The 23,611-nt window shown below is 44.3% G+C and overlaps 1 protein-coding gene across 2 annotated transcripts in view; it reads left to right on the plus strand.

Moving 5' to 3' along the window:
- Rcan1 (regulator of calcineurin 1) overlaps nt 1–21,405 on the plus strand; it is an 85,200-nt gene extending 63,795 nt beyond the window's left edge. The window contains exons 1-4 of one of the 2 annotated variants that reach the window (XM_027929231.2): nt 13,328–13,579; nt 16,032–16,205; nt 16,841–17,000; nt 19,661–21,405. In XM_027929231.2, the coding sequence (XP_027785032.1) occupies nt 13,493–13,579; nt 16,032–16,205; nt 16,841–17,000; nt 19,661–19,833 (594 nt within the window). In that variant the 5' untranslated portion in view covers nt 13,328–13,492 and the 3' untranslated portion in view covers nt 19,834–21,405. Of the gene's footprint in view, nt 1–13,327; nt 13,580–16,031; nt 16,206–16,840; nt 17,001–19,660 lie in introns of those variants that run through there. The other variant, XM_027929230.2, reaches the window with a different exon arrangement.
- The last annotated feature ends 2,206 nt before the right edge of the window (nt 21,406–23,611 follow it).

Here is a 23,611-nt window from a genome sequence, read left to right on the forward strand (position 1 = left end):
TGGACATGAGGGGCAAGGTCTTGGGGGCCACTTTAGGATTCTGCCTACCACAGTGAGGCAAGAATTTGCATTTCCAACAAGTTCCCAGCTAATACAGATTCCACTGCCCTGGGAACCACAGTGTGGAAGCGCCTGTCTCTGCTAATTCTACAACAACCTTTGACTTAGGTTGTCCCTACTCTACTGAGGCAGAAACTGAAGTCTAGAGGTAATGTTCAAGTCCAGAGGTAATATTTCAAAATATATAGCAACTAGTATGTCCTGGGCTGTGGCCAAAATGGATATCAAGCCCATCATGACAGATTATGGCTGTACATGCCATTGTGGCCATCCTGCAAGCACCAGTTGTTCAGGGACCCCCAGTAAGAGCTGTAGCCAGTGTTCATGTTCAGGCCAACCTGAGCCCAGCTTTGGCCATTCTACATGCTAACATCAAAAGGGAAATATCATCCCCTCTGCCCCAGGCTAAGACAAGAGGAAATAAAGAGGACAGTAGTTTATTGATTACAAAATATGTCTTTTGAGCATTCTGTCTGCTCAGTGTTGTACAAAGCTACTTTTCTCAAGGTTAAAGTCTGAATCGTTTCCTGTTGCCAGTGTAACAGATTACCAGGACAATTTTAATGGCTGAAAATAATACAGTTTTATTACCCTGCAATTCTAGAGTCCCATAAGCCCCTTTAAGGGGACACCCTCAGTAACCTAAGAACCTCCCACTTGGCCCCAGCCCTTAAAGGTTCTACCACCTCCCAGGAGCACCAACCTGGAGACCAAGTCTTTAACACATGGCTCTTGGGAACATTCAAGATCTGAACTATAGCAGACCCTACTCTTCTGGTCTGGTCTCTAGGTGGAAAACAGCTCATCACGTTGACCCTCCTTGCTTGTTTTCCATGTCTAATTATCACAAGGCTTGCCCCTTCTGCCCATCTCTGAAACGTTGTTCCAGTTACTATTACTGCAAACCTGCCACCCGGCCACCGGGAACTTGGCAGCTTAAAGCAGCGACCATCTGTTTTGCTTGTGCATCTCAGTTTCTGCAGGGTGGTTCTTTTGTCCTTCAAGTGCTGTCTGCTGGGTTTGCTGGGCTGGGTCTAAGCTTCTGCTCAAGATGTCACACTAACATAGCTGGCAAGCTGTGCTGGCAGTCAGCTATGGGCACAGCTGGGGCTTTGGAATGGAGGCCTTGGTTCCTTTCCATGTGGGCCTCTTCGTGGGCTGCTTTGGCTTCCTGACCACACGGTAACTGTTCTAGAAGGAAGCATCCTCAGAGAACAGGTAGATGTCTGTGGCTTTTTGTGACTTTGCCTTGGAAGTGACACGGTGTCTTTTCCACCACATGGTATTGGTTGAGGCCCTCACAAAGGCCCTCTGTGTTCAAGGGCAGGAGACATACATTCTCCCTCTTGACGGGGAATGGCCAGGTTCTACAAGACCATGTGGGATGGGAGACAGTGTTGGAGCCATCTTTGGAAAGCTCAGTCTGCCAGAATTGTCTTTATCACAGCTGCATGTAGCATCCCGTCCCAGTACACCACGCCCAGCATCCTCCCACCTCATCCCATTCTGTATACCTGTTCTCCAAGCCCAAATTGGGGTATATGGTCTATCAGAAGACTTTATCTAAGACATTAATTTACTTTTTTTATGCTCTTACCAAACTATAAGAAATGAACCACATATATTGCATAGATTGTTTTTATTTTAAAATAGACAAAGGTAGAATTTCCAAGAAATTCAGAACATAACAGATATTAGCACTTAACTGAATTCATCCAAAACTTAGGTGATAGATCAAAGGAATTCCTTGAAAATGAATAAAGTGGATATGTCTTTTAATAAAAGTAGCTCCTTATTTGATTCTGCATGAAAATTAACATGCCTAATATATATGTTTTAGGCAGTAATGACAAAACTTATTTTTTTTTTCCCTATTTATTTCCGATCTTTCCTATTATCAAGTCCTTAATCCACAGGACTTTCTATAACTGGACCCGTTCAATATCAAGATGGGATCATGACCTACTGTACTAGCCTTTCAGATCACCACCCTCAATATCCTGAGCTCTGAGCCTCTGCATCACACAAGAGAGATCATTTTTGTTATCTTGTCACCATAGTTGCAGTCCTGTCTCCCAAGCTGCTCTGTTAAACCCCTGTAGGAGCAAAACTTGTGTCTTAGGCTTTCGGAGCTCCCAGTAGAGTGCTGATACTGTACTGAGCCCTGGCAGTGGCTTAGGGTTTCTTGACTGATTTGTCTGTGAGCTTTCTGAAGGAGTGCCCACCCTTCCCTCCTCCTATCTCCAGTCAAGAGTCAGGTACTTGGCCACATGTTTTGTTTTGCACATGTTTATGAAGGACTTTAACTGTTCTACGGTCTGTGGCTTGATCTACTCTTAGTTTAGTAGAGGAAACCAATTAAAATGCGGTGAATGTAAGAACTAGAGGTCCCTTGTGTTATGACACTGTGTAATAGGGGTAATTAATTCAACCCTTGTGTTCAGCCTTGGGTTCAGGTTGGCACAGATCCTTAATAAATGGTGGTTGGATGAATGGACAGACTCATGATTTTCCTTTAGACTTGGAAGTCTGTTCCGTGTAGGTGCTTGCCCAGGTAGGCAACTTCTAGCCCCAGAAGAACCCACCTGTCTATTTGCCCTGTAACTGACTTGCTGCCTGGAATTTTCCCCTCAGCAATGCATTCCTTTGGGGTTGGGACTTTGATCTCCAGAATGTGCTGATTAAATACAAATTCTCTTGCAGTGCCTTATACATTAAACAGCTGTCATCGTTAACACCAAAATGGAAAATAGTTTATTGCTTAACATTCCAGTCTTGTTAGAAGAGGAGGCTCCAGGGAGGGGACCTTGCAGGGAGAAAGGAAAAGACCAGGATGTGCTTCCTGAGCATTAAGAAGAATGGAAACTAATGCAGATGAGAAGGGAGTACATGAAGGTCATGGCTTCCACAAGAAAGAATTGCATAGTTTCACTCAGAGAAGGTATGCTGGCTGGCTGGAGGTCATTTGCATTGCCCAGATGGCAGATTTTCCAAAGAATGTGGGATATCCTCTGCTGGCCACTCTCTGGAGTCTGCAGAATGCGCTTCATGACTTCTGCTCACGCATCTGCAGAGCTTGGTCAGCCACCTGTGGTGCATCGAAGTGACCGTTCCTGGCATGTGCAGAGCCCTGACTCATGGGAATGGCTCATCCAGCACAATTGATTAATTGGGTATTTCACAAGGTAAAGAGGGTTGGCAGGAGAGGTTAGCAAAAGAAAGCAAAATGGATGTTTTCTAGTGAAATCCCTGTCTTTAAAAGTGTTCAGGTAAGAAATGGGAATTTTTCAACAATTGGCAGAGTCGAGAAACACCAGTTTAAGGATTATGCATATGGTAAACAGTACAAATAAATTAAAAGCCATGATACCAAACTAAAGCTCAAAAGGGAGGGGGGGGGGACGTAGATTTTCCTCTCTGATTACCTTTAACCTTACATTGTGTATCTGTTAACCACAGTTATCTTGGCCATTGAAATACAGCATCTAGTTGGGGGTGGGGAGGAATCCTTTATTACAAAAGTAATCAGTGTTCACTGTGAAAATTCTATTAAACCAATTGAATCTTATTTTTTAATGTTTTTTTCTTTGCTTCTCTCTCTGTAGTTTCTCTTTGCTTTATTATTTTTGCAATCTTCTTTACTATAATTCTTCCCTTTTTTCACCAAAACAATCACAGCACTAAACATAATTTGAAACCTTTTTTGGTACTAGGGATTGAACCCAAGGATGCTTTACCACTGAGCTCCACCCCCCAGCCCTTTTTAATTTTTATATTTTGAGACAGAGTCTTGCTAAGTTGCTTAGGGTCTTGCTAAATTGCTGAGGCTGACCTCCAACTTGCTATTCTCCTGCATCAGTCTCCCAAGTCACAGGGATTACAGGCATGCGCCACCACACCTGGTGCCTTAACAGCAAGTCTTGAACATCTTTTTTGCCATTAAGTAGTCTTCACTTCCTTACTGTGAGTAGCTCCATAGTCTGTTGAATGGGTTTTTAGCATATTTATCGTCTGGTCACTGATTAGATATTGCAGTTGCATAAATAGACATACAGGGATATGTTTGCATCTAAATCTTTGCCCATGGCCCTGAGAATTTCCTTAGAATGAATTCACAGGAGTGACATTTTTGGGTCCCTATTCCGGTTCTAGTTGATGTGGTTTGAACTGAGAGTGAGTAAACTATAGAGTTCACTACTTTTTTACCCACATTTTCCTTTCTTTTTTTTTTTTTAAAGATGTTGATGAACCTTTTTTTTTTAAATTCATTTATTTATATGTGGTGCTGAGAATTGAACCCCATGCCTCACACATGCTAGGCCAGCGCTCTACCACTGAGCCACAACCCCAGCCCTCCCACATTCCTTTTGAAGTTCTTCCCAGTGATAGATGAGCTAATGGTTATATTTGTCAGAGATCTCAGATGCTTGACATTGGGTACAAATCTTTGGAGCCTTCTAATTTCTTCAGCTTGTTTCTGGTTGGTTGGTTGGTTGTTGAAGTGGACACTGTGATATACCCCAAAATAGAGATTTGTCTCTGTGTCCTCTTGGCTGTTGCCCACTTTGGGGATTACTTCATCCTGAAACAAGCCACCCCACCCAATTTCCACCGCTTCACCAGGGTAGCCCCTGTCCCACTGCTGATCAGTGTAGGTATGTCTCCTGCTCCATCAAGTGTCATCCTTCCCCCAGAACTCCCCAGAGGGTCAGCAGGCCATCGTATTGTTACTCCACCTTCCGTCTGCCAGCCCTGCTTTCTCCCCTCGCTTTCCCCCAGTAAATCTCCTGCACAAGGACCTCTGTCTCAGAGTCCAGAAGGCAGCAGCAGTTGGTTAGTTGGTTGGCTGGCCAGCTGGCTGGTTGTTTGGGTAGCTGGTTGTGTTGTTGTTTTGACTGGCTGGTTGGTTGGTTGGCTGCCTTGTTCACTGGTTGGTTGGTTAGTTGGCTGGCTGGCTGGCTGGTTGGTTGGTTGGCTGCCATGTTGACTGGTTGGTTGGTTGGTTAGTTGGCTGATTGGCTAGTTGGCTGGTTGGTTGATTGGGTTGACTAGTTGATTATTGTATAGGCCAAAGTATTTTCCCTCTACTGAGCGGAGTAGTGATTGTGACCTTTGTGACCTTTCTTAGAATGGAAGAGCCCAAAGGGGACTAGACTAATGGAAGGGTTTCTAAAAAAGATGAAGTTAGGCATAATCTTCCCAAGTTATTGTCAATATTAGATGATTGATCAAAATGTCTCCTAGATTTTTTTACAAGAGCAGTTTGAAATGCTGTCTTCTCAACCTGGTCTTTTAAAACTATCTCAAAACCTCACTCTGAAAATATGTTCAGATTGTCTTTCTGTGTCTTCTAATGCCAATCACATTAAAAATCTTTCTGCCTCCCTTAATCGTAAGCTAGTTCTATAGAGATCTAGAGATGAATCAGGGTTCCGGTTCTTAGCCATATTGTTCACTTCCCTCTTATGGCCCAATCATTTTTTTACTAAAAATTGCTTTAAGAAATCAACTCTGGTTTCTATGTATTTGAGGAGTCAAGGTCATCCCTATAACCAGGTCTCTCAGTATTTACAGTGTGATTTAAGGAGAGGGAGAGAACATTCCCAAGATGCGCAGGGAGTCACCAGGGGAATTCGTTGTGCCTGTGAATGGGCCACACAACACACACACAGAGCTGCCATGAGGAGAGGAGAGACGCGCTTTCCACAGCATAATTTGGTGCAGATCATTTGACAGAGGACAGAGTGAGCCCTAGCCAGGATGGCTAAGCTGCTCTGCCTGTGCCTACAGCCACCACACCCAGTGCCTGGCTCTAGGGGTTGACTGATCTGTTTTGATGAATTACTAAATTAAGCCAAAGCTGAAAATTTAAATGCCTTTGGGGGTCAGTCATTGGTGGAGGGGCAGGTGTGAGACCACAGGAGTGGTGGGGACCCTGGTACTGGAGATCCCTGGTTTCCACTAAAGGCACCTGCTTAGCCAAAAACACATGGTATTCAGGGCCACAGTGTCACATCCTCCTTTCCCTTTACCCCCCAAAATGTAGGAACACAGTTTCTATGTGAAAGCCCCCAATTTTTCAATATTGATACTTATTTCTTTTTAAGTGTTGGAGGCTACCAGTTCCCAAGGAGTAAACTGACGGGGCCATCTTGGCCTGAGAGAGGAAGGGCCAGCTCTTATGCCTCAGGCCCTCTGGTGCAAAGACATGAACCCAAGTCTTGGGCTCTTGACATGAACACACAGATTTTCCTGATGAGTGAAGTCAGCACATCCATTCTCTTTTGTGGTGGTGAGTGTGGGATCTTATTAGTTGTGTATTTGGGCTTATCTTTCCTTAAGAACATTTCCAGGATTGCATTGCTTCATGAGGATGGCAGGGTACATGTCTCTTCATGTGACTTACTATCTGACTTTTAAGTAGTCAGCAAAGAATGCAATATAAGAAAGCACATGCAATAGCCCTGTCGGGATTTCTCACTACAGACATGGAAACAGGGTGTGTGGATGGAATGGAAATAGTAGGTAAGAGCACACATACATTGAAAACTATTTCTGAGCGGACTCCTCCTTAGTTTTAAGACTGGGTGTGGAGACAAGCCCTGCTTAGCAGAGTTGTTGAGATTGTGTTTCTCTCTGGTGTTGACGATTTCCAGATTCCCATCTTGCTGGCTCTTTTCCTTTTCCTCCATGAACTCCTTGCCTTTTGATCTATTTAGTTCAGCCAGTCACTCACCAGGTATTGGTGTGGTGTTCCTACGTCCCCAGCACTTGGGCCAGGCTGCCTGCGAGAAGCTTCCAGAACAAGTCCTGGCCAGGGCATAGTAGTCTCAGTCCTTCCCACTTAAGTAGGAAATCCTGCTGGGGAGGAGCAAGGTTCATCCATGGACATCAACATTAGAAAGTAGAGCTCATCCTTTTAAGGTGAAAGAATGGATTCTAGGGAAAGAATTGAGCCTAAGGTGGTGAGAGCCATTTCGCACTAGAATAAATACAGCCAGGCATCGGGGAGTGATGCTGGTCATGGTGGACGTTCAGCGCCCACTCCTGGGCAGCCGTTCTTGCCCAGGTTTTGTTCACTGCAGATTGTGCCCCAGGCTGAGAATGGCATCAAAGCAGAAGTCAAAATCAGTAATCAAAGCAAGGTGAGTCTGGAAAGGAACAGACTAAGAAACAAAAGAAGAAATGATTAATTAGGGTGGCTTTAGGCCCTAGTAATCTCTAAATAAATGTTACCTCCCTTAATCCTCATCTGCTGGTCTCCAAGTCATTAAGTCTAGTTTTGATTTGCCTGTGGCTATTTCTTCATCTTAACAGGGCACAGTGTTTTTCCAAGAAGTTGCAGAGGGGTGGTTAATCTTTATGTGCTAAGGAAAGGTTGAGGTAATAAGGAAGCAAGAGTTAATGGGAGTCAGAGCACACACGGAATTCAACAAACCAGATGGAATCTGCTGAGAATTGTGACCTCTGTCTTCAGGAATAAATCTCGACACACTCCTCCTCCCAACCTTAGATGGGTGATTTCCTTTTCTTTCTTTCTCTATTTCTTTCCATGATGATGATTTTTCTTTATATCCATTACGAACTTGAACTGACCTTGGTAGGTTCACTGAAGTGTGCTTAGCATTTCACCTTTAGCAGAAGGAACCCAGAGTACGTTTGCACCCATCACCTTTGACACTGACATAAGTAAGCCATTCATATAAGTTTTGTATTATTCAAACTATTTGCACACTTTCTTGTACTAACTTGTACAAAGTATAAAATGTTATTCCAGACTTCTCTGTTCTTTTCAAAGTGTCAGCGATGTGTGCCAGCAGGCTGACATTTATTATCACTTCTTCAGTTTTCCTACAGAAGATGAAACCTGTCACACTTAAAAAGTAATTTTCTTATTTCAGATTTAGAGTTTGGTTCTCATTCATCCTCAGGGATGGAGAACTTCCCTGTTTTCTTCGGCACATTCTTTAGTAGTCAGAGCCCTCAGAGCCCATCCCAAAGGAAAAGTTATCTGCTCTACTTTGCATTTTCTTTGAAACGCTGTCACTTTGCTTTCCATTTTCTTTTAAATGGTGACCCTTCCTTATGGCAAGCACATTTTCCCAGAATTAAAGCAACACTAAGAGCCAGAATCCCTCAGTCCACATCTGGCCTCCCCTGAGCCATTCCCTGATTACCTCTGAGAGTGGCTAAAGATAGAAATTCCTTTATAGCTATCAAAAAGAAGAATGCTCTTCCTACTTTCTTTCTTCACACTCGCTGGTTATGAAAAGGCCTAAAGAAAACAGGGAATTGAATCGCACCACTGCTTAGACAAATGGTGTCCAAATGTTCTTGATCGTGAACCTCATTCTTTGAGTACCTCTGCCAGCCGAGCAGTTTATTTGTAAATTCTGTATAAGCTCTGCTTTACATGGCACACCTTATAAAACATGCCATAAAAGAAGGCAAGGTGAGTGTGTATTAAGTTGGACATGTTCTTCCCTCACGCAGAGGGTCGTGCCCTGCTGCGTGGGCTCAGAAGCAGGGCAGTGGCACCCGAGGGGCATGGAGGTGGAGGGACAGTGCTGCTTTGGCAGGGAAGGGCTACAGACATTAATTACCAGCAAGTCTTCCCCAAACAAGAATACAAGGCCTGCCGTCGTCCCAGGAGCTAAACACCGGGTAAAGGGGATTTTTATTAGCCTGGCATCCATTTAGTAGGTTGCCATTTTTCCCAAAAAGACCTTTGTAAATTGCTTCCTTCTTCTCTGTGCGTTGGTCGACCTCCCAGTCAAGCCTCAGTTTCCCTCCCTGGTCGCTTGGTTTTGTCCCTGGCTTCCTGTGTGGCCTGTTGCCAGGGCCGTTGTCAGCTCTGTGGGGTTTATAATGGGTGTTCTGAGGTCATCCTAGCTGTGCTGTAGGAATGCTGTGATGGGAATGATGGAATTCAGCATAAACCTCAATTTTCCCTCACCCTAAATAGAAACTTCTTAATGCAAATACCCTCTAACTGCTTGGAGCCAGAGGAGGCAAATGCAGGTTAAAGAGATTCATTTATGGCTTTTATGGTGTGGGTGGAAGAAATGCAAAACATCTAAAGCTTTGAATTGACTAAAGCATTTCATTTCTTTGTTAGCTTCTAGTTTCGTTTTACTGTTTTGAGTGCAACGTTTAGTATGCTTTTCAAGAGTTCTAATGAGACTTTGCTGTGGGCACTGCTGCCTCCAAATCAATCACATTTGACTATCAAACAAGAATCAAGAATGTACTTGTCTCCCAAACCACAAGCAATGGACAAGTAACAGAGAACAGAGTCCCCCCCTGCCCCCCCCACGCCTTTTTGTTTGATTTACTTTGAATATCTGTGTATTTTTTATTAGTGCATTACAGTTATACATAATTGTGGGGTTCATTTTGACATATTCATAAATGTATATGTCGGACTTCACTGTATTTCAGGCCCCACAACCACTGTCTCCCCAGCTCTCCTTCTTCTCCCTGATCCTCTTCCCCTACTCTATTGTTCTTCCTCAAGGTTTTTAATCGTGCATTATAGTTACACATAAAAGTGGGATTCGTGTGATATATCATACATGCACATGGGGTGGTTCAGTAAATTTCATTCCAGTTCCTCCCCTTCCCCTCTCTGCCTCCCTCCCCTAGGTGCCCCTCCTCTGCTCCATTGTTCTCCTTCTATTTTCATGTGATCTCTCTTTTCTTTTAATTCCTTATTTCTAACTTCCATAAATGAAAGAAAACATTTGACCCTTGACTTTCTGAGTCTGGCTTATTTCACTTAGCATAACAACAAATGACACAATTTCATTCTTACTTATGGCTGAGTAAATTTCCATTGTGTGTGTGTATATATATATATATACACCACATTTTCTGTATCCATTCACCTTCTGAAGGACACGTGGACTAGTTCTATAACTTGACTATTGTGAATTATACTGCTTTAAACATTGGTATGTACATGTTGCCATAGTATGCTGATTTTAATTCCTTGGGATAAATATCAAGAAGTGGGATAGCTGGGTCATATGGTGGTTCCATTCTTGTTCTTTTGAGAAATCTCCATACTGCTTTTCAGAGAATACTAATTAGTATTAGCAGAACCACCAACAATGCATGAATGTGCCTGACCTCCACTCCACATATTCTCCAGCACTTATTGTTATTTGCATTGTTGATGATTGCCATTCTAACTGCAGAGAGATCTCAGTGAAGTTCTGATTTGCATTTCCCTGATTGCTAAGGGTGTTGAACATTTTTTCATATATGTGTTGGTCATTTGCATTTTTTTTGAGAAATGTCTGTTTATTTGCCCAGTTGATTTTCTTTTTGTGTGTTACTTGTTTCTGAAGGTTTTTTGTTTGTTTGCTTTGCTTTGTTTTTTGCTTGTTTATTTTTGGTGCTAAGTTTTTTGAGTTCTTTGTGTATGCTGGATATTAATCCTCTGTCAAGAGAGTAGCTGGCAAAGATTTTCTCCCATTCTGCAGTTTCTACATGCTCTTGCTTCCTTTGCTGTGCAGAAGCTTTTAATTTGATGCCATCCTACTTATTCATTTTTGGTTTTATTTCTTGAGCTTTATGGGTTTTATTAAGGAAGTTGGTGCCTACTCCAACATGTTGGAGTGTTGACTCTGTTTTCTTTTAGCAGTTGCAGTGTTTCTGGTCTAATCCCTAGGTCTTTGATCCACTTTCAGTTGATTTTTGTGCAGGGTGAGAGACAGAAATCTCGTTTCCTTCTTCTACATCTGGATATCCAGTTTTCCCAGCACCATTTGTTAAAAAGCCTGTCTTTTCTCCAGCATGTGTTTTTGGCATCTCTGTCAAGGATCAGATAAAGATCCGATGGCTATGTCTGGTGGGTTTCCTCTGTCTTCTGCTCTGTTCCATTGCTCGTCACGTCTGCTTAATTGTCAGTACCTGCTGTTTTTGTTACTGTAGCTCTGTAGTGTAGTTTGAGGTCAGGTATTGTGATACTACCTGCATCACTCTTATTAAATCTGCCCATGCTTCTCTCCTTGCAGCCAAGGAGACCTCAGGTGGCAGATCCTAGGGGGTCTCTCTTCTAGTCTAGGGCCCTGACATGTTTTGTGACCTAATTATTTTATTTTTGCCAGAAACTTCCATTCCAGCCTCCTTACAAAATGGCAGGTATCATCTTGACCTGCTCCTATTCTGATCTAAAAATGGATGTGCTCAGGTTTGATTTCATGGAGCTGATCAGTCCAAAGGCAGGTACAGAATTATGTTTTGCTAGGCTTTGGGGGCAGCCTAGTGGAAGACCTATCATTTCTGTGAGCAAAAACAGTTGAACGACCTTTACATACCTCACTTCTTTTTGTTCCTCATTCATATGAAATTAAAACAGTAAATCCCAGTGCGCCAGTACTGTTGTTTCAGATGGACAGAAGTGTTCCAGTTTTGCCCACAAACCAAATTTGTGTCATGGTTTTTTAAAGAAAAGAGGAGGACAACGAAATGAGTGTTCTCCTGCTCCTCTGTTCACCTTTTAATGCTCTTTACCAAATGGACTCCAGGAGAGAGAAAAGAAGGCAGAGTGGGACCACAGGGAGGGCACTTCTCTGAGCTCTGGAGCAGTGCTGTGTCCTCTGTCTCCATCCCTTTCCCTCAGTCCCCCCACATACACCACCACTCACCACACGCACACCACAACCCTGATTCCAGGCAGATGCCTCCAGATCGCCCAGGCAGGTCCCCTCCATCACACAGCGCCGTCACAGCGCCGTCCTGGCTGAGCACTTCCTCCTTGGTGTTGACGCACACTACTGTTCAGTGTTCCAGGCTTTTTAGAATAAATGTATTTGGGTATTTTCAGGTTGGGAGCTATGGGTAATTTGGCAACCAAACACCGTAACTGGCTTCTTATGTAACCCTGCGGTTGGCAGCGAGGTTCAGTGCATTGAAATGAAGCAACACTCACTCATCCAAAGATGACTTTTCCTTTTTTAGGAGAGATAAATGTGCTGCTTTGTTTTTTCCTGTTGCATACATTGTTTTTAATTATTGGCTGACTTTAATGATACTTGCTTTAATTTTTAAATATGAATGGGAAGGTCTATTTAACTTTTGGAAGTTGAAGTTAGGTGTCCCTAACCTAGAGAATGCTTAAATAACTTGAATGCTTTCAGGTGATAATGAAACTGGAGAGAGGAGGAGGGACCCAGGACCAGACAGCATAGGAATCCAAACTGGTAAAGTGCCTAGAAGTTAGAGTTGCGACCTTTTGAAAAAACTGGAATCAGCCTTCCATCCCAAGGTGCTCCAGACTGGGCATCTCATGAACAAGAGGCCCCCTATACTAGCTTTTCAATTATAGTGTATATTCTTTCCATTTTTTCTTTCTTTCCTAAATAAATAAAAAAAAAAATAGTCTGAGTCTCTAAACAGACCTCCTTATTTATTTTATTTTATTTTTTTCTCAGTTTCAGAGGCTAGATTCTCTAAAATATTTTGGGTTTTGTTTTTCATGGCGCTGGGAATGGGACCCGGGACCTGAGGCAGCTCTCTACTACTGAGCCCCACCCTCTGAAATGTTTTTGTATCTTTGCCTGAATTCAGTAGCCATTAGAAAATGGGCCAAGTGTTGTATCCCCTATTTCTCAGACTACAATAATAAAGTTTTCAAATGAAAACTCTAAGATTGCTTTAATATCTCTTCCCACCATATTCCTGTAGAACACAAGTGGGAATTGGGACATTCATCCAATAAAGTTCAATTGGAAAAAAACAAAAAACAAAGGGAAACACTACATTTCAAAATAAATCCCACTTTTTTCTTTAAAAGCAGAGTTCATTGACCAAGACAGATTTCAAAATGTTTTCTCTAAGGCCCCAGCTGAAACACTGATTGAGGCTGTCAGGAAATTACAGGGATCAAGCAACTCATCAAGACTTGGGTTTCGAGGTCTCCCAAAGCCTCGAAGTGGCCCTGGAGGCTAATTGCTGTTTACTGCAGTGGACCTTCGTCCTTGTTCTTCTGTAACATTTTCCATCTTAAGAAGGGCCGTCCCATTCAGCCGCGGAGCATGCCGTCTGAGTGGCTGAATGGAATTACTACCAGTGGAAACTATGCTGCGAGAGGGTGGACAGGGCAGCTGGGAAGCAACCTCAGCTGGTTTTCCATCCTCCCGAGCAGAGTTAATTAGCATAGGGAAAATGACTAAGGTGTTGACGTCACCTCTTTCCAGTAGAAACTTACACTTTGTCCCTGTCTGCCTGCGAGCATGCAGGACTTGACTCAGGAATTTGCTGTCCAAACAGGATGCTCTGGACGCTGGGCTTTTTTTTTTCTTTCCCAGGGGCCTGGCCCTCCCCCTCCGTGCTTTATAAGCGCTGGCTCAAGAAGGGACCTACAGTCTCTTGGAAAAGAAGCTGGCTGCGCGGGCCTCTAGTGCTCTCCCTGTAAGAAAGCAGGATGCATTTTAGAAACTTTAACTACAGTTTTAGCTCCCTGATTGCCTGTGTGGCAAACAGTGAGATCTTCAGCGAAAGTGAAACCAGGGTAAGGCTTCTAATGTAATGTGATTTTTCGAGAGTTTTCAAAGCATTATGCTAATTAGGACTATTAACTGAAATACGTGTGGGTGTGTGGCTCTCTTGTGGGTTTGGGGGTTTTGAAATAAGTCCATAGTATTTTGAGTCTTGAAAATCAAAAGCTGTTGCTTTAGGAATTAAGATGAGGGAATTTTTAGAGATCTCAGAATTTGAAAGCATCTAGGTTACTGGACCAGCTTCCTAGCGAGGCAGAGTTTGGAAATTGCATGGTTTTCATTCCGAAGGTGTGGGTGGACCTTTCCAGGGAGGCCTCTTCTCACCGTGAATAGAACCACCTTTTTACAGCTAGAGTTCAGAATAATTTGATTTCGTCTTAGGGAATACATATTCTCAACTTATTGCATGTTTATAGTAATTATAAGGGTCTGCTTCTAGCTTCCAGATTAGACCAGCTAGAGAAAATGCGCCTTAGCAAATCATCACACTGGGATAAATAATTTAAATGTGGGATTAATGTGCCTCCTGGGCAGCAGATCTCATTGAGGTAATTACTAATTAATATAATTAGTAATTTTAATCGCTATACTTTTCTTCTTTGTTTAATTAAAATGTCAGATATTTTGTTGATAGCTAGCTACCCAGCTATCTGAGTTTTTAATAATATACATAAATGAATATTGTGTATGTTCTGTTTGAGGGATGATGTTTGTGTTATATGCTTTATACCCAAAGCCATATGGGAACACGCAAAGGTTTTTTTCTTCTTCTTTTTAAAATCAAATTTAACTTCATAATTGTGTACTAGGATTGTGATCTGGGACCATAGTTTGCTTTTTTTTTTTAACTAGATCGTACAGCATATTCTAATGCTATTGAACCACTATAATAACTAGATTAGAACAAATAAGAGAATGTTATGGTAGGAATGGGGATTTAGCAGGGAATGGGGATTTAGCAGAGAATGTGGATTTCTCTGTTCTGATCCTGAGCCCTGAGTTATATTCTAAAATTATTCATCAAAGTCATCTCTCCCAAATTCTGAATCATAACTTCAGAACTACACAGTTGGTCACAGTGCCTACTGATGAGGTCATGTGAAATTCCCCATCGAGCGAGACACCCTGGCAGCTCGGCCACCGGAGAGAGGTGGGGAATAGTAGCCTGCGGCCAGCTGAAATCGCTGTCAGGCGCGTCCTTTCACACGTGCCTCTGCAGAGCCCCTGGTGGGAAAGTCACAGAAACGTTGGGGCTCAAGAGCAGCTCAGGCTTGTGCGAAAACGAGGCTGGGAGCTGCTGCCCCTCCCGCGACCACCTGCCCCGGGGCGCCTCGCCGCTTTCCTGCCGCAGCCGCGGGGGAGCGCTCCGGGGACCAGGCCCTCCCTTACCAGCCGCGAATATTCCTGCAGAGGGTCCGCGCGGTGCACGAGCTATTTCCTGCTCGCCTGCGCGTTAGAGGGCGCGGTGCTCGGGATCCGGGCGCTCTGCCGCCTTGCACACGGGTTCCTACAACCTGTCCCAAGTGTTTAGTTTGGAAAAAGACTCCAACAGCGTCTAAAAGCCCGTGCAATCTTCCTTGAAGTCCCCATTGCCCACCACCCGCTGCCCCACTCCACCCCTGGCAGGTCTCTCCCCAGAGGCTGGTGGGCCGGTTGCTGAATCAGAGCTGGTAATCCCACAGCTGGGCGTTTCGTTCTAGGAGCTCGGGATGTTTCCTACTTTTCACTCTCTCTCATGACGTGTGCCTGTCTGTATTCAAGCCAGTGCAGAAATGGGTCCATTTGCAATACATTAATTTTAAACCAGCATCATTTTAGAGAGTTAAAAAAAAGTAACAGACTAAGATTTTTAAAAAAACAGTGGGAATTTTTAAACTACTTCCTTTAAGAAATGCAAGACTTTTAAAAGTTCATTGTTCAATTTAAAAAAGTTTCCCAAATTAGCTGCACTTAGCACTTTAAGCCCTAAAGAAATATTTGACATATGTAAAATCACCCTTAGCTAAATGGCAGGATTGGAGTGGGCCAGGATAAGGAAGTTCATAGGAATATGAGGCCTAGGAATAAGGAATTGCCAAACTAAACCTTCTAGGAAAATGCTCATTCTGCTTTAAAAATATTTTTTTCTCTTATCATAAGAAGTATTTAATTATTGGTATTGTTCTGCTCATTAAGTGAGTTTAGTAAGTCATCTTCTTACCTTCTTATAAAATCACCTGTAATTGTAATTGGCCTAAATAAGGGGCTGTGTTGGCTAAGGATGTTGCTCAGAAGTAGAGTGTGTGCCTAGAATATGCACTAAAAATACATAAAGAAATGGCAGCATCTCCTTAAGAAGGAAGTTAGGAATTCTTGAAGTGGTTGGTAACTCATTTCTTTACTAAGCAATGTAATGATGTCCTTTAGTCAAAGGTCACATACAGATAAATTTCAACTCCTTTTATTTTTATTGTTATTTTTCAGGCCAAATTTGAATCCCTCTTTAGGACATATGACAAGGACATCACCTTTCAGTATTTTAAGAGCTTCAAACGTGTCCGAATAAACTTCAGCAACCCTTTGTCTGCAGCTGATGCCAGACTGCAGCTGCATAAGACTGAGTTCCTTGGGAAGGAAATGAAGTTATATTTTGCTCAGGTGAGTCAGGAGTCAGGTGCATTGGCTATGCATGCATCTCTCTTCCCATCCTTTTTTTTTTTTTTTTTTTTTTTTGATGGTACTATGAATTGAACCCACACCCCTTTTTTTATTTGGAGATATTTGGAAACAGGGTCTTGCTAAGTTGTTGAGACTGGCCTCAAACATGCTATCCTCCTGCATCAGCCTCCTGAATCATTGGTACTACAGGTGTGTGCCACTGTGCTCTGCTCCTCCTCCCATCCTTTTTTTTAAGACCATCTATACATTGATGATGTTATATATGGAAAACCCAAGAATTCATCTCAAGAAAGGAAAAATTAATGCTCTGAATTCTCGGTCTTGTACTTATTTTAAGAAGGCAGTGAATTTGAGAACAACCTCAGAAATGACACTTGGCCTTCTGGAGTTGAGTAGCAAGAGAGGAAGCACAACCCCCCCCCCCCTTCTTCTAGCGAGCTTGCAGGTGTGCTGTCAGGGCCAGGGCCATTTCCCAGCTCTTCCTGGAATCACACCTGTTCCACCTGGCACTTGGCCTGTCCTTTCACATCTGCCTTCCAGAAGCTGTGGCAGGTGCTATTGACACTGTAGTTCTTCACTGCAGGGCAGTGACCAGTGTTGACTTTTCTCCTCAGACTTTACACATAGGAAGCTCACACCTGGCTCCGCCCAATCCAGACAAGCAGTTCCTGATCTCACCTCCTGCCTCTCCACCAGTTGGTTGGAAACAAGTGGAAGATGCTACTCCAGTCATAAATTATGATCTTTTATATGCTATCTCCAAGCTTGGGCCAGGTAAGCAGTGCTCTGCAGGCAGGAGCCGGGGTGGAGAGGGAGAGTCTGCTAAAGACCTGCTGCTCACAGGTCAGGGAGGATCCCCATTGGCCCTTTTAGCTCCCTCATGAGCCAGTGCAAGTGTGCCCTCCCTTTGTGTTCTTCCACATCAGTGCCACTTGTGCTATGAGTGTGCATTCCTTGGGAAGGTGTGCAAGAGCCACCATAACTGCTCATTAGTCCTGCCCTCGATGGGCACCCTCACCCATGAATCCATCCCCTCGCCCAGGGGCACAGCCTGCATGGCTCGTGACCAGGTCTCTCTAGGTGCCAATGAGCAGTGGAGTCTCGAAAAGGGAAAACCGACTGTCCTTGTAGAAATTTCAGTTTTAGTCAAGGTAATTTCTCCCTTGATTTCGTTGATCTGATTCTCACCTGGCCTTTTTAATGGGTAGGAAGAAGAGAACCAGGGATCATAGAGAAGAAAGAACCTCAGGCTCTTTGTCCATAAAATGGGTCTTACCCAGTGGAGTTGAGGTCATCATCCAACAAAAGACACTTCACAGTGCCTGACCTCAAGTCGGTACTCAATCCTTGGTCTTTGGGAACAGTCAAGTGTGGTGGGTTCCTGTCCTATGTGCTAGGATTTGGCTGAGTATGCAGAGAAGAGAGGGGGTCTTGGAGTAAAGAGGTGTGAGCCCCTTCTGCCCCGCCCTTGGAGCAAACTGGATACATGCTGAGACTGTCAGCTCCTCATTTCTCCTTGACCAGCAATCTGATGTTCCTTTGGGTCAAGGGTTTTATTTTCGTGGACCATCAGCAATTTCATATTGAAAAGATTACATTTCTGAAAACATTGCCCAAATGGAAATTTCCCCTGTGGTATAAAGCAAGAATCACATTACCCACTGCTAATCGTGGCTTGAAGGTCAAGGTCAAAAATGGTCTGTTGGAGGAAGTGTGTGGCCCTCCACAGCAGCTCTTGGTGAGAGGCATTAACAAAGCTGAGAGCTGCATCTATTGGTGTCCTAGAGACAGGAGCAAATGGGATCCCCCACCTGGGGAGAGGTGCCCTCCTGCTCTGGAGGTCAGAAGTGCCATGAAGGAAAATTCCTCAGCCTCCAGAATCTATCATGTCTTTACAGAAGACCACGGAGAAGGCTTTTGAAAACAGACATCATGAAACCAGTTTGCCCTTGGTTTACTTAGCGATGGGCTGAATAGTATTTCATATTTTGGCTGTACTCTTCAGGATTGCAGATTTTGCAATTATAGCCCTAAGTCCCAAGCATTCTGGATTTTGTGGTAGATAGGTAAGGATTTGTAAAGAGGCCAGCACCTCCAGTGACCTGTCTGACATCCCAGACCTGAATGCTCTGAGGGAGCTGAGGCTTCTTCAGATGTAATTACACTAGCATCCAGTCTCCAAGAGACAAGGCAGCCCTGTGTGAGGGACAGTGCCTTCCTTGAGGAGAGGAGCATGCAGGGAGGCAGGAGGCTGGGAGCCTGCCGCTGCTCCTTCAGCTGGAAATGAGCCTCTGAGGAGCACACAGTGGTGGGTGAGGAGCCTCCTCACTTGCATGGAGCTTCAGAGAAAGTCTGCACGAAGCCTTAGAAGAAAGCTCACCCGAGCCACCCCAAGGTGGGCGAGCTGAATCCTTAGCATTTCCACACCTCCTAGCTAGGGGTTGACCACAGGGTCTGTGTGTGCTGGCAAAAGCTTTACCACAGAGCTACATCCCCAGCCACCTCCATTTTTAAACATAATTCTAGGTAAAATTGCCAGGCATGCATATCATGAACCAGGTACTGCGGGCTCTGTGGACATTCACTCATGCCACTAGCTCTGTGAGGTTGATGCCTTTGTTGTACCATTTTATAGAGGAAGAGAGAGGTACACAGCAGAGTGAGACAACATACCCTGGAGCCCTGGTACTACAGGCTCGCAGCCCACGTGGTGGCCACACGGTCACACTGCCTCCCATCAGCACCCAGTGGTCAGACTCTCCATAGCCAAGCTGGAGCCCTGAAGGGATGCCCAGCTCCTCCATTCGTGGCCAGGTTCCTCAGTTACAGAAGGCTCTTCCCATCCGTGCTGGACCTGAGTGGTCTGACCTTGAGCCTGGTCAAAGTCAGGCTGGCACAGAACAGCAGAGCATGCTTGGCTCCAGGAGGCCAGCAGTTTTGTAAGAAAGGGATGCCGTGGTCATGAAGGCGAAAGGAGCACCTACCTGCGTCTGCACACTCGGCCTCCGCAGGTGTCCCTGTCCTGGGTCTGCGCTGCCCTCGGAGGAGGCTCAGGATATCAGTTACCAAATGTGTTTATCCTTCAGCATCTTGTTCCTGAACTGATGTTCCTCACACCACACTTGGGGACTCGCTGGCAGACAGGGAGCCTCTGGGTAGTTAGTGTAGGGTGCCTGGTGACATGAGAAGCGTCAACTAAAAATACACATTCCATTTATTCCTGTCACATGCCGGACTCGGAGTCAGACACACTGGAAATGAGTCCTTTTTTTAACGTAGCACCAAAGAAACGTAAATGCAAAATGTGTCTGTCTGTCTCAGCCCGTTGAGCGTAGGCAGGAGGCGGCTGGGCAGACCTAAGTGTGACTCCATTTGTTCCTGTCGTGGCACCCTCCAGGTCTCATCTGAGTTATCTGCCATTATTTCTTCCCCAGGAGAGAAGTACGAGCTGCACGCAGCGACCGACACCACCCCCAGTGTGGTGGTCCACGTCTGTGAGAGCGATCAAGAGAACGAGGAAGAGGAGGAGATGGAGAGGATGAAGAGACCCAAACCAAAAATCATCCAGACAAGAAGGCCAGAGTACACACCTATCCACCTGAGCTGAACTGGCGCCGGGCGAAGAAGCATTCTCAGTCATACTCACGGGAGGAATCTTTTACTGTGGAAGTGGCCGGTCACAACTTGGGAGGTGGCAGCCGTGACCGCTATGGCAGAAATCCAGTTCATGTTGCTCAGAAGAGAATCAAGGCTTCGTCTCCTTGTTCTGATGCTGCACCTCAGTCCACGTCCATGGCACCCAGGAATGTCTTGGGCCAATCACTGAGTTTGTTGTGATCGCACAAGGACATTTGGGGACATCTTGAGAAAACCAATAATGATAGTGTCTTGTACTTGTTCTTTTCTGGTAGGTTCTGTTTTCGCCTAGGGCAGGTTGATCAGTGGGTCCAGGGAGCGCTTTCCGCTTCTAGCCAGTGTACAGGGTACAATCCCAACTGGTAGGAAGAGGCCTCACGCAAAGCCACCAAGCGTCTCGTGCAGAAAGGTTGTGAAAACAACCGCAACGCCATGTGGAATTGTAGCGTCTCATTTCTTCCCTCATGTTCGAATGTCTGTGCATGTTTATTACTGATTTTCAAGACTAACCTTTGTTTGTGTATGAAGTTACGCATTGTTGTTTCACATCCTTTGGGAAGTAGGAAAGCATTGGGAAACTGTCACCTTCCAGATCTTCAGCTCTTTGCATCCACATGTGAAAGTGCACCTGGAAGACCGTCTCTCGGCATCCTGTCCAGTGTAGCACGTGACTTGTGCTCCTGCAAAAGACGCTGATCTGAATTCCTACGTAGAGTAGCTTATACAATTCAGAGAATAGCAGTTTCACTGCCAATTTTTAGCAGGTGAGAAATTTTAGTTTAGGTGTTTGGGTTGGATATCAGTCTCCATTGTTTCTTTATGTAATGGTTTCTAGACAAGAATCATAACCAAAGGTTGCTTTGGGAACTATTGGTTGAGATAGTTGGTTTTTCACCCCACTGAAACATCCAGATAAACGTGTAAATAGAGCTGACAGCATATATCCATACCTGTTGTACTCTTGGGTGAAGAAACGTGACAGTGGAAGGATAGTGTAAGCTGTATTAACCTACCTGTGAATCGTATGTTGTAGAAAAGCCGTCCACGTGTTTAATGGGATGAACTCAAAGCATGTAAAGTGAGTAGTAGATGTGTGTTGATATGAGAGGGATGCAGTGCCTTTCCCCATAATTCCTGATGGAATTGTTACACTAGGTGAATATTTGTAATTTTTTTCTAGTTGTAATGTGTATGTCTGGTAAATAGGTATTATATTTTGGCCTTACAATACCATAACAGTCTGTCATTCTGAAATACCTAATGCCAAGTAACAGTGCATGCTTTGGAAATTTGGAAGATGGTTTTCTTTGGGAAGCAAATACGTTTGCATTAACTTCTTGGATTGTTCATAACAAGAAATCGATTGAATATTCTCAAAACCCTGTTTACAGTGCTTGGTAGGAGGGCACCGGTTAGGGAGAGACCATTGCATAGCTGTTCAAGTGTTTCTAGTTAAGTGCTTTTAAACTGGAGAGGCTAACCTCAAAATATTTTTTTTAACTGCATTCTATAATAAATCGGCACAATATGCTCTTTCCGGAAAGTTACTTGTTTGTCGTTTGATTTCTAGGATTAATCTGTGAACCCTTTCAGTTCTGCAGCCTCAGAGGACACATTCCTTTGTCACTTTGAACTGAAAAGCTTCTAATTCTGTGCTGTGGTTCAGAGTGTCCACTGTACTGCAGTCCATCACTTAGAAAAGGGCAAATTGGATTAAATAAAAAGCAAAATTCTGAGCATTTTCTTGATACAGAAAATACTGTTTATTAGCCCCTGCTTCAAGCAGTAACTTTTTTTTTTCTTTTGCGATGTTGGGGATGGAAACCTAGGGCCTCAGGCATGCTAGGCAAGTACTCCTCCTGAGCTACGTTCCAGCCACCAGTAATTTTTTAAGCATTAGTTTGATGAGTTTTCTGTTCAGAAGAATGTCCATAGAAGAGCTAACTTATGAAGGCCAATTATGTCCAGAAGATTCGTCTGCAAGTCTCTGTTTGAAAGAGTTGTGGCCACCTCTTCCCAGAGCTCTTTCCAGAGGGTGGCGAGCTTCCTGGCCAGTCCTCAGAGCCCTCAATAACCCCGTGTGTGATGGAATCTTTAAAAATGACATTGATCTTGATCCAGATTAACATTAGGTAATTGCACTATGAAAATTCACATGCCACTTTGGTTTTCTTTTATAAAATACACCATCCTGTCCTTTTCCAAGAGCATTTGCATATTTGAAAGCCATTATGTTCAAAGCTGCTTTCAATGTGCTGAGAGACCCACGTTATCAATTCAGTCAGTCTGATCTGATTATTGGACAGATTCACTTACTGATCACCTAGGGACAGGAGGGGAGTATTTCCAAATAGAAATACTAGAAATATGGGGTGAGGCTATTATTTATCATCATTTTGAACAACTAGGAGCCTGTTACAAGAAGCGAAAGGTGAGCTGTTTGCTGGCCCAGGACCTGAGTTCTTGAACAGCCCTGAAAGGAAGTTGGAATGTGTCATTAGTTCCCTCGGATTCCCAGTGGGTCCCCTTACGTAAATGGGGCAAACACTAGTGACCCCACTGCTGGTGAAACTGACAGACCCTGTGAACATCCTTGGCGTGGACACAATCTCCTTAGAGGATAAGGCATGTGAGTGTGGCAACCCCAGCTGGGGTTTTGTACTCAAGAATACATTGGCTCCCAGGCTGCTGGATCTCAAAGGCCCCCACATCAGGGCACACCCAAGGCCCACCAATTTCCTTTTCTGAGAGGGGCTTCGTAAAATGCAGAATGACGCACATAAAACAGGTAGAACCATGCACAACATACTCTGCCATTGACTGAACACATTTCTTAAAGAGGTTTTGATAGATCATACTACGGAGCTGGTGGGAAGTAACTTAGGGCCATATGAAGAAAGCCCCTGAAAATGTATGCAAGAGTGGATCATGGCCATTCATGTAGCTATTGATACTGGGGCCTAAACATTGATTTTTCAGTCAGCAAGCATTTAGTATCTTACATTTCCAGAATGTCATGTGAGCTCATGCCCACAAGAGATTTGGGCCACCAGAGAGCTTTAATTTTAGGTAAAATGTGCAGAACTCACCAAGAAGTAAATCGATTGTATAGCATATTAAGTTGCGGAGGATTAAACACACCACGTGGGCACGTCACGGGAACACTGAAGGCACAGCTGGAGTTTGTCCTGCTTCCCAGTGTCTGCAGAACTCCGTGGAATGTTTGCCTCGGTGAAATAAGTGCATCCCAGGAACATTCACCTAAAGGTCAGCAATTCAGAGGGAAGCCCACCAGAAATTGACATGAACATTACTCAGGACGAAGGCTGGCCATGGGTGACATTCGTTGCGGTTCCCTGGACTTGTGCCTCTGCAGTAGGACATGGAGGGATTTTTTCCCCAAGTACACTGCAGGCCCTCCCTGCTGTTCGTGAAAGGTCATTTAATCATGGCCATGTGTAGGAAAGACAGGGACATTATTTGCAGGTGATTGAGATATGAGGCCTACAGCCAGTGTTTCTTTTCCTTTCAAGATTCTGATTAGGACTTTGATGACTGTTCTACACAGTGCCTAAGTGCCTAGCAGGGGATGGAGCCGCGGCTCACAGCTCCCCCTTCCCTGGCCACCAGGACCCCCTCCTGCCAACATTCATGCTCCAGACACCCCAAAATTTCAGTGTCTCTGACTCAGCAGACTTTCTCTTCCCTGTGCCTAGAAATGACCCCACTGCCCAGCCTCCCCACTGCCT

This window comes from Marmota flaviventris, chromosome 8 (assembly GCF_047511675.1).
Source record: "Marmota flaviventris isolate mMarFla1 chromosome 8, mMarFla1.hap1, whole genome shotgun sequence".
Classification (NCBI taxonomy): domain Eukaryota; kingdom Metazoa; phylum Chordata; class Mammalia; order Rodentia; family Sciuridae; genus Marmota; species Marmota flaviventris.